An 11430-nucleotide genomic window follows, 5' to 3' on the forward strand; every position below is an offset into this window, starting at 1 on the left:
TCATCTTCTTTGGTCTCCTTTTCTTCATCGATAGCATATATATATATATATATATATATATATATATATATATATATATATATATATATATATATATATATATCTTAGGATTTAGACCATATTCGATACAGTTTTTAAGAAAATCAACCGCGTTAATACAGAAATATTAAAATAGAGAAAGTCACATCGTTTCAATATCCAGGGGATGTTCTGGATTGTACTGGAACAGCTGAAGCTACCGTTCGAGCACGCATACGTGCAGCCTGGAATAAATGGCATCTCCTTGCCTATATATTGATGCGGCGTGACATCCCACTACCACTACGGTCAAGGCTTTATAAATCTGTGATACGTCCGGTGTTGTTATATGGTGCAGAAACATGGCCTATGACAACCAAACTGGAACAACAACTTCAACGAACCGACATGAAAATGCAACGAATTAGTCTGAAGGACCACATCAAATCTACCGAAATCCTGCGTCGTGCTGGTTTAGATAATATAAAGGACGAATGCCGGCAACACCGTCTGCGGTGGTTTGGTCATGTCAAACGAAGTGGAAACAGTGCCATAACTTCTCTTGCAAATGTTGAAGTACCTGGCATACGTCCCAAAGGCCGTCCAAATAAGTCCTGGTCGCAAACAATTGAGCAAGACATGAAAGCTCTAAATTTAAATGAAATGGATACAACTGATCGTCTAATTTGGCGCAAAAAGTTGATGGCAAAGAAAACAACGTCCTACTTCAGGAAACCGAGCCTCTGGACGCAAAACGAAGATTGAAACCGCGTTAATACAATTATTATATTTATACATTAATTTTTCAAGTTTTCTAATTAAAATTTTATTATAGATATTTAATTTATTAAGTAAAAAACCAAAATTATTATTGTTCATGTTTATTAAAATAAATAATTGCAGAAAGCTTTTTCGATATAAAATATATCATCGTCAGTGCAAAATCTTTTAAATAATAACGAAAATTATAGTTTATAAACAAATGACGTCATACTGTATAACTTAATTTTAAGCGCGAAACATTTTTGAAAATACTATTATTAATTATTATATACTATATATTTAACATATTGATAAAATTAACTTAAAATTATTTACATAGATATTTATTAGAATTAAACAAAATAAATTAAAATTAAAATTTTAAAATTGCTGAAAAAACGACCATAAAGTAAATCAACAAATAAAAAACAAAAATCAGCCATATCATCATACTACAATATTCATGTTTCCAAGTTTATATTATTATCATTGTTATTGTTATTATCATTATTATTATTACTATTGTTGTTGTAGTAGTTGTCTTTGCTGTTGTTATTGTTGTTATCATTATTATTACTATTGTTGTTGTTATTGTTGCTGCTGCTGTTGTTGTTGCTGTTGTTATTGTTGCTGTTGTTATTGACAATGATGATGTTGTTGTTGTTATCATAGGTATTGGTGTTGTTGCTGCAATTATTAACATTATTGTTGGTGTTGTGGTCATGGTCGTTGGCATCTCTAACATGGTTAACATTGTTGTTGGTGGTAACATGGTTGTTGGTGGTGGTGGTGGTAACGTGGTTGTTATTGTTGTTATTGGTGGTGAGAGAATTATTAATTAGTTTAGATAACTGCTTGTGAGTCGGAAGTACTGTTATACTTTGTAGCTGAGCATTTAATTTTGGATTTTTTATTTCTATTAATATGGCTTCGGCTATGTCTAAGGTGAAATAATCGGAGTTTTTGTAAAGAACATTTGTATTATTGTCAAGAATTGAACGTGTTAATGTTGTATTATGTGTTGTTTCTATATGAGATTTGATCGCACCCTCTCTTTTGTGCATGGTAAGTCGACGAGAAAATTGAGTGGTGGTCATTCCTATATATGAAGAAGTTTATATATATATATATATATATATATATATATATATATATATATATTTATATATATATATATAATTTATATATATATTGGAAGGAGACCATATTTTATGCAGTATTGTGTGAATTTTACCGAATTATTGGCATTAATCAATTTAAAATTTGTCTTTTCAATTTTCTTTACTAGAATTTTTTGGATTTATAAGGACAAATTATTAATGTACAGTCTTGTGCCTACAGCAGAATTAGGGTGTGTTTGACCACCAGTTGGTATTGTTTATGCGTTGTGAGACGTCTTGATAGTGTAGTGGTCGTAACACCAATATACGAATGTTTTTGACGCGCACCCGCATAGTCGTCAATAGAGCATTTAAATTCATATATTACATGATTACCCTTCAAAGTAGAATTGTCTTTAGGAGTGCAGTTGTTCTTTAAGACTTATTGTGATATCTTACAATTATTGTAGTATATTCTGAGTTTTATTTTATTAGTATTGATTGGTGTAGCATTTCTTTTTATGATTTGTTTGAGTACAACTTTGTCTATTTTATGTGCCGTTGACATATGATTTCTGTAATATAGGATTATTTCATTGACCTAATTATAAGCTGCACTTTGACCTGACGTGTGATCTGATTAAAATTTCAGCTCATGTAAGGATTCATAGGTTGAACAAACCTCCATCTATGACTTCTTTTATATATATATATATAAAAATTTTTTGGAAATTGTTCAATTTGTTGAAAATTAAATTTTCCAAGTTCATCATGAAAATTTAATGAAACTGTTATTCAAATTCAACATGCATGATAAGGCCTTATTTCGATTTTTCATAATTCATCTTGGTTTATTAAGTTTCTTTAAAAAAAGCATAGTTCTTTAGCAAAATTTATTAGTTGGTGCCGTATTCTTCATCTTTGTTGTTGTCATTTCTTTGTTCTTCATTGTTATTGAAGTTAGTATTAAGGCAAGTGATTGCAAGTGAGATTTGATGGTTACCATTTGTTTATGCGTTGTGAGACGTCTTGATAGTGTAGTGGTCGTAACACCAATATACGAATGTTTTTGACGCGCACCCGCATAGTCGTCAATAGAGCATTTAAATTCATATATTACATGATTACCCTTCAAAGTAGAATTGTCTTTAGGAGTGCAGTTGTTCTTTAAGACTTATTGTGATATCTTACAATTATTGTAGTATATTCTTTTTGTAGCATTTCTTTTTATGATTTGTTTGAGTACAACTTTGTCTATTTTATGTGCCGTTGACATATGATTTCTGTAATATAGGATTATTTCATTGTTGTTTTTTAATATATTGCTATCTTGCTGTAGTCTTAAACTATATAAACCAAACCTGCACTGAATATGATTTATGAAAAATAGATATAAGTCTTTTCATGCATGATTAATTTGGATAACAAGAGTTTTATAAAATCTTTATGATGAACTTGGATAATTTTATTTTCAATAAATTGAACTATTTTCAGAAAATTCTAGCAAAAAAAGTTGCGAAGACAAACTTTGGTGATTTCAATTTTCTAGAGATTGATTAAAATTTTTTTTTGCTCATTCGGACTGCCATCAAGAATTGACTCTGGTTTTTAGGTTTACTTATTGATAAGTATCTGTTGTAACACGTCAATGAAACTACAAGTGCTCGCTGTTCAAAACAGCCTCATATTTTAGATCTGGTGGTCTCTGATGTTGACATTTTCAAGAATATTATTTACATGGCTCCAGTGGATTGTAGTGATCATAATACTCTTTATATTGAACTTTTCATCCCAACCAGGCGGTCATTTTCAGTTAAAAATAATTCTGTTATGTTATCGGTGATTATGTCAAAATGAGATACGATCTTAAAAGACCTAATAAACTCTTGTTCAGAATCATCTGTAGAAGGGCGTTGAATTGTTTTTAGAGATTTACTTTTGCTTAAAACTCGGAGATATGTTCCTTTAAAAACAACCGGTCGTGAAAATACGTTTAAAATGAATCTAGATTTGCTTAGATTAATAAAATTGATACGTGTTTATTGGAAGCAGACCTTCAAATATGGTAAAAATTCATTAGAGCTGTTCAGGTCAACAAGAGATAAAGTGAGACAATTATCTAAACGGCTGCATTTTCTAGGATTGAATGAGATTGCTAAAAGTTTTAAATCAAATCCAAAATTATTCTGGAAAAGGGTAAATAGTGTTGGTCGTATTAAAGATAAAGTTGGTCCTTTAATTTATGAAGGCAGACATGTTGTTGATGAAAAGGAAAGGGCTGAAATTTTGTCGGAGTATTTTTTGTCTGTATATGTTGATGATTTGCCGTTTACAGATGATGTTGAATTCAAAATTCCTTTGACTCCAGGGGATGATATGTCGGAATTGATTATTGATGATAAATCAGTCTTAAAAAACTAGGGAACATCTACCGTAATAAGTCATCAGGCAGGGTCGTTTTATCCAGTAGGCACAATAGGAACTGTGCCTAGGGCCTACGAACAATTAGGGGTCTACGAAAAAAAAATTAATTAAATTTTTGTTATCATTTTTTTTATTGGATGATTAAAAATAGAGAAATAAAGACAAAAAACCAAAATTCAAAATCAATAACTTTTATAATTAGAAACTGTTTTAGTTAATTTGCAATATCGATATTCGTACTTCTACCTTCACTTCCAGTATTTAACTTTTGAAATTCATATCACTTATTTTGTATATTGTATATTTATTATCAATTATCTTAACATTTAATTTATTTTATTGGCAAGTTAAATACCTTTACTCAAATTTCGTATACTTTTTACATTAATTTTAATTTAATTTCCTTAATCATTTTACGCTTATATTTTTCCAATTTGGTTCGTTTATTCTTCTTGATTTTACAATTTTAAATATTCAATTCATATTTAATAATTTAAACGTAGGCTCTGATGATGACGTACACTGTCGAAACGACGTAATAAAATTGAGTTACAACAATTGCGTCTTATTGAACAAACCCAAAAGAAATTAATTAATACAAATGGGCAAGAACATTCAACCAAATTATATATATATATATATTTATATATATATATATACAGGATATGACTCCCGAACTACGTTTGTTAATAAAGCTGAAGCATGTCTTATGGAAACAAATTTACAGATATGGCAGCAATTGTTGGGATTTGTTCAGGTCGTTGAGAGACAGGATAAGAAAGATAACAAAAGATTTACATAAACAACGCTTGAACGAAATTGCAAAGGGTTTCAAATCAAACCCCAAATTGTCAAAAACAGAATAAGTATATCAGTGTATATCAATATATGGTGTATATGAATATACTCCCCGCGTGATACTCTGTAAATCAACTGAAATAAATAATGGATAAATAAACTCTCGCTACTAATTTTATAAGTTTGAAATTATTTAAAGATGAATGATAAATGCAGATGTAATTTTTTTTTAACTTTCTTTTATTGAAACAAAACTTTTTTAGCCGATTTTTAAGTATTTTTAACGTACTATTTTAGAATATCTATAACATGATATAACGTACTTAAATCTTTATGAATTTATTAATTTTATAGAAATATTTCAAACTTTCAATTTTTAACAGTTGCCAGGGCATATGCAAGTACGATTACAAATGTGTCAAAATTGGAGACCTTCTGTGAAATCATCAGAGCAGCAAGTCGTCTGTGACATGTTATTTAAATGGATAAAAAGGGCTCAATTCAAACTAGGACAGATCGAGGTTCAGTCATCTACAGCAACGCAGTTTTACGCAGTTTGATGAATTTAATATCAATATCGATTGAATGTTATGCGAAGATTGTAGTTATCAGCCAATCAGAAATTTCAGTTGGTTTTGTCCAAAGATGAATTGGTTGTAGTCCTGTATGGTTGTTGGGACAGTTAAAAAATGTTGAACATTGTTAGGACTGTTGTTACCTGTTTGGGTTGTTTGAACTGATTCTGTTTTGATAGATTTTGAAAGTTTTAATGTTTAATGCGAATGTATCTTTGTGAAACATTTTAAAATTAGCATTTTCTAATTATTTTATGTTTTGTTTTCAAGAGTATTTGAAAATATAGTCAGTAAATAAACAGCAGCGAATTTTAAACTTACGAACATATTTGAGTTACTGCGCACTCATCGTAAGATCAGCAAATTACGTTGTCTTTTTAATTAATTATTGTGAGTCATAATAACTATATTGTTAATGTTGTTCACAATCTTTTTTTTATGTAATATAAATTTATAATTTTCAATATTAGTTATTTTTGAATGTATTAAAATATTTAAAATTTTTAATGTATCTTATCAAAATTTTAAAACTCCTGCGTTATTCCATGAAGGTGTATGGAATGATTATTTACAAAATAGATTTATTTAAAAAATAGTTGTATAGTTATCCACATTTTAAAAAGCAAAATTTCATTCCATATTTCTCATTCCATTAGCATTTAAGTGGATACCAACAATAATATTTTGTTTACCTCTCTTGCGTTATCCAGCTTCCAAAAATTAAAATCTTGAAAATTTTTAAATTCGTGATTTAACAGGAAGCTAACTAACGCGCCGAACATGCTGTGATTTTCATCAATAATTGCATTTTTGACAGTTTTAATCCTCTATATATATATATATATATATATATATATATATATATATATATATCTTTGGAAAATGGCGGAAGGAATAATTGTCGAGGTTAAAAGCGATAAAAAATACGCTATTGATATGTTATTGTGTTATATTTGGTACGTTCAAAAGCAGATAAATGAAAAGGAAATGAAAACTTCTCTGCGAATTTTTTGAAGTTGACGACGTGCAAAGTGCAAAGTTTTTGCAGCATGAAGCCAGCACATTATCGCTCAGCCTGCCGGAGTTTTCCGAAGACGTTGACAAGAATATAATGTGGGACGAATTTCTTAGTATATATCGGTTAATTTTTGAAACTGAAGTCGAAGACAAATTTCCCTGTTTTCTCGCTGACGACTTGTGGAAAGTTACTAATTGTGACATTAGATTCGAGAAATTGTCAGCTGACCAGGCGAGGTTTCAAAAAAGTGTTATTCAAAATAGTCCGGCCGTTCTGGAATTTCTTGAAAAGCATGGCAATATACTGAGTGATGTCCAAAAAAAGGTGATCAGTATTGTGTGCAGTGATGTATGCGCTGATGGAGATTCAGATGCTGAGACATCAGTCGCTTAAAATTTGTCTGACATTGCTGAAGAAGGTAACAATGATGGTGGAAATTTCATAACAGACGCAAGAAAAGAAGAAACATTTTACTATCAACTAATACAAGTCCATGTTTTCCAGCCTCTGAAATATATATATATATATTCATTCCAAATTTGCAATATCGATATTCGTACTTCTACCTTCACTTCCAGTATTTAACTTTTGAAATTCATTTCATTTATTTTGTATATTGTATATTTTATTATCAGTTATCTTAACATTTAATTTATTTTATTGGCAAGTTAAATACCTTTACTCAAATTTCGTATACTTTTTACATTAATTTTAATTTAATTTCCTTAATCATTTTACGCTTATATTTTCCCAATTTGGTTCGTTTGATCTTCTTGATTTTATAATTTTAAATATTCAATTCATATTTAATAATTTAAACGTAGGCTCTGATGATGACATACACTATCAAAACGACGTCGTCGTCAGCCGTTCGAAATGCTTGACGAGTTTAATAAAATTGAGTTATAACAATTGCGTCTTATTGAACAAACCCAAAAGAAATTAATTAATACAAAATGGGCAAGAACATTCAACCAAATTTGTTATAATGAAAACCTCGTGCCAAACTATATATATATATATATATATATATATATATATATATATATAATTATTTATATATATATTTCAAAAATTCAACACTTCTTTCAACATTGTTCAACTTTTTGATATTTCTTTTTAATTTATTAATGTCAGAAAATGTAATGCATGTAAGATATTTGATAAGATAAGAAAGAACAAATAATTATTAATTTATATATATTATTTAAAACAGAAAACGAATCAAATAAATTTAATAACATTAAACAATATAAAACGCAATTTTCAAAATTTTAACGGTAAGATTGTTTATATCTTTCTTATCTTATCAAATATCTTACATGTATTATATATAATGCACTGAAGATGGGTTATCTATAACTCTAAATAGCTATCTGCTTTATATATATATTTATATATATATATATATATATACATATTTTAAGGCTACAGCCATTGACGCTCGGGATAGTCAAGAAAAACTGAACGACATCAGGAAAGACTGGATGACATCAGGAGAGACTTTTGGAAATTCAGATGGCAAGTCGGAATGACGATCACGGGGAACGGGTTGGCAGCCCATTTTTTCTAAAACTACTTGCTTCGTCTATCAATGATATATGCGTCCAGTACTCCAACCGAAAGGAGGGGAAGAATGATGAGCTACCTACTGGTGACCTACCCGATATTTTGACTATTGCCTCCGCAGACTCCATAAATGGCGGGGTCATAAATGTGTTTGAGGAAGAGGTTTCACATCTTCAAAGGAATTGAAAGTGCATCAAACTAAGATTGAATGTCTGTTAAGTACGTGGTAACGCTCGAATCCAGTGTTCGGTAAGACGACGGGAACCTACATACTAAGATGAAAACCACAGTGTAAGGGGATTTCACGCTTTGGGTTTGGTAGAATGTCTAATCAGAAAGCGCATTAAATTTCCTTCAGCCTCAGAAAAAAAGGTTTCTTCGACAAGCAACCACGGACTGAAACAAAACTCTTTATGTATTTTTTGTATGGTTGCACGAAGGCATTTGTAGAAAATATCTTTTACAAATTTTTTTGCGTCAAGAGTTGGGCATAAGCACTTAGGATGATCATGTGACGATTTTTTGCAAGTGAAATGTACATGAGTTTTTCGCTGACCCCGACTGGAACCTCAGTTATTTTTTTGAGTGAGTTTGTACGGACAGCAGAACCAACACCATGATTCCGCGGATCATTGCCTAATAAATTCATCCAAAAGAATGTGTTTGTCAATGCAGCAATGTCGATTTGATATCTGCTCAGCTCGAGAGCAGTAAGAGCGATGCGCCGTAACAATATGGTTGAAAAGCGTTTTGACGTTCCAGGTCACAAATCGCACAAATTGAATAGGTCCACGAGTCAAATTTTGTTTGTGACTGCTAAGGAAAATGCCCAATGAGCGCGGTTACCCAACTGAGAAAAGATTGAAAACGAGCAATTTTTAGGCTACCTTTTCTAGGCCCCTCCTTGTTTAAGATAACCAGTGTGAGTTCTAAATATGGCTGCTTAATCGCCCTAGAAGCTGCCAAAGAGATTTGTCATTCCCTTTTTCAAGTCTTAGCGACTATTATTCCAGAACCGTTTGCGTATAGCACAAAAACTAGGGGTTTCCAATTTTATCTTGAATCTACCTCCGACACCTGTGTAACCATTGCCGCAGGTCTTTAAAATGTCTTCTGTCCCCGGTATTAGCGGGCAAAACAAAAACAGGAAAATTTTAACTTGGAAGTAGGTTGCGAGAGCCCTCAGTCCACAAAACGTTGTTGCAGCCGTCTGAACCCAGTGGCATGGACAGTCTCCAAGATGACTAGAGAAGATTACAACTGCAACTATAAAATTAACCTTCTGGTTAATTCTATATAATGAATGCCTCCTGACGCGTGGTCTCAGAATCCGGATTCGGAACCGTCGCATTCCTAGTTAGCACATTTTGAAAAACAAATTTCTCAATGATAGTGCTTGGTTTTGATGCCTGTAATTTAAAAGTAATCAAGATAATCCAAATAGTAACATCAATATGATGGTCCAAGCGATACAATCGTAATTCTTTATGCTTCAAATCATTCACCGATTAATAATATCCACTTACATAATGTTTCAGCATAGATGTCTCGATGTAATAGCCTCTAGATACGAAAGGGCTAACATACGCAACGCACATCATAACTTGAGAATAGTAAGCTCAGGCATTTAAGCTATCGCTTCGTTAAATGCGTTAAATAATTAACCCTTACTTAAACTATCTTTGTTTATTTGTGTTGCACGTTGTTTTGTAATGCTGTTGAGATTTGATCATCGGTCATTTACTGAAATCGTTAATTTTCTTCCTTTTAAATAATTTTACATTGTATTTAATATTTTGTTTGGAATTATATATAAATGGTGAATAAATGCTCAGCATACGGACGTAAAAGTGGATACAAATCAAACGCAGCAAATGACGAGAAAAATGACATATCGTTTCACGCCTATATTATAAAATCCGGATTTGTGTGCTAGATGGGTACGTGCTAAACTTTTAAAGATTATGTTCCAAACAAACATTCCAAAATTTGTTCCCTCGACTTTGACAGATTTCGTAATGTGTTTTAGTGATTGGTTTATGAAGGAAAATTGAATAGAACGTGGGGATTGCCAGTACTGTTATGGAGAAGCAAAGAAAAAAGTTAAAAAAAGATTCAGAACCCTCCAAATTTCAGAATGCACCTTCATATTTGTCCACTCCACGCAACAACCTCGGTCGACAACAAAATCTCCATCAGCTACTCGTCATGTGTTAGATATTGAAAGCGCAGAAAAAACAGCTGAAGATTTAGGATTAGAAAGAAAAACTGATTTTGTAAATAATTATGGATTGAATGATCTTTTTTTTAAATTATTCTTTAAAAATCAGGATCTGGCAGACGCAGAAACTGTTACAGCATGCAAGGCAGTAGTATGAAATTAAACAAATAAGTAAATAAATTAATAAAAAAACGGAGAAAGACAAATGTTTAAACATGAAAAATAAAATAAAACATAATTATAAAATAAATTAAAAAAAATAAAATAAATTGACAAAAAAATGAAGTAATGGCATAAAAAGGCAAATAAATAGACTAGATGATGAGTTAGTGAGGTTAAAAGTCTCTTTCTTTTGCGTTTGCTTCAGAGGTTTCAACGACAAACACACACCGCGTATATCAATACGCGTGCAAACCACGCGTCATACACATTGCAAGTGATAGGCGAAGATCTCTTTGTATTCGAACCCAGTCAATGCAATAGCAAGACCAGGCGCTTGTAACCTTGAGTCATCACGCCGATCGTGATAGATAAATAAAAAATAGTTGTGTGGAAGATAAATGGCGAATCATGTGTCGCAAAACATGAATTCCTTGTGGCAGACCTGGTTGTCAAAACATAAGTCTAAACAAATGCCTCGGAAAATCAAAACGTGAAAGCTGAAAAGCAATATTCATTAAAAAAATTGAATTGTCAATATTCAGATTGTCGCCACACAGTTAGACCACCAATCGCAATCCAGTACATACAAAACCGTTTTGATGAACGCTGCAACTACAGTTTGTGGGAAAACTGGTACAAAACGCCAGCATGAACTTGGTGGTGGAATAACAGTGTAAAAAATGCAATAGCTGAAAAGAAAGCTGCATACAAACAATGGCAAAAATTAAAGTCTGTTGATGACCACAAAATTTTCCGTAAGGACAAATATGCAAGACATCATTC

The 11430-nt window shown here is 31.4% G+C and overlaps 2 protein-coding genes across 2 annotated transcripts; one reads left to right on the top strand and one right to left on the bottom strand.

Moving 5' to 3' along the window:
* Positions 1-4969: 4969 nt before the first annotated feature.
* HELRODRAFT_182102 (hypothetical protein) lies at positions 4970-8230 on the top strand (the record flags this gene model as incomplete). Its single annotated transcript, XM_009032404.1, has 4 exons — positions 4970-5132; positions 5486-5560; positions 6694-7019; positions 8123-8230. The coding sequence occupies 4 exons, from the start codon at positions 4970-4972 to the stop codon at positions 8228-8230; spliced, it is 672 nt and encodes a 223-aa protein (XP_009030652.1).
* Positions 8231-8724: 494 nt separating this feature from the next.
* On the bottom strand, positions 8725-9615 carry HELRODRAFT_182103 (hypothetical protein; the record flags this gene model as incomplete). The annotated part of the gene is made up of 3 exons (XM_009032405.1): positions 8725-8900; positions 9152-9223; positions 9333-9615. 3 exons carry the CDS (start codon positions 9613-9615, stop codon positions 8725-8727), a joined length of 531 nt encoding a protein of 176 aa, XP_009030653.1.
* Between the last annotated feature and the right edge of the window lie 1815 nt (positions 9616-11430).

The sequence above is a fragment of the Helobdella robusta genome (assembly GCF_000326865.2).
Source record: "Helobdella robusta unplaced genomic scaffold HELROscaffold_80, whole genome shotgun sequence".
Lineage (NCBI taxonomy): Eukaryota > Metazoa > Annelida > Clitellata > Rhynchobdellida > Glossiphoniidae > Helobdella > Helobdella robusta.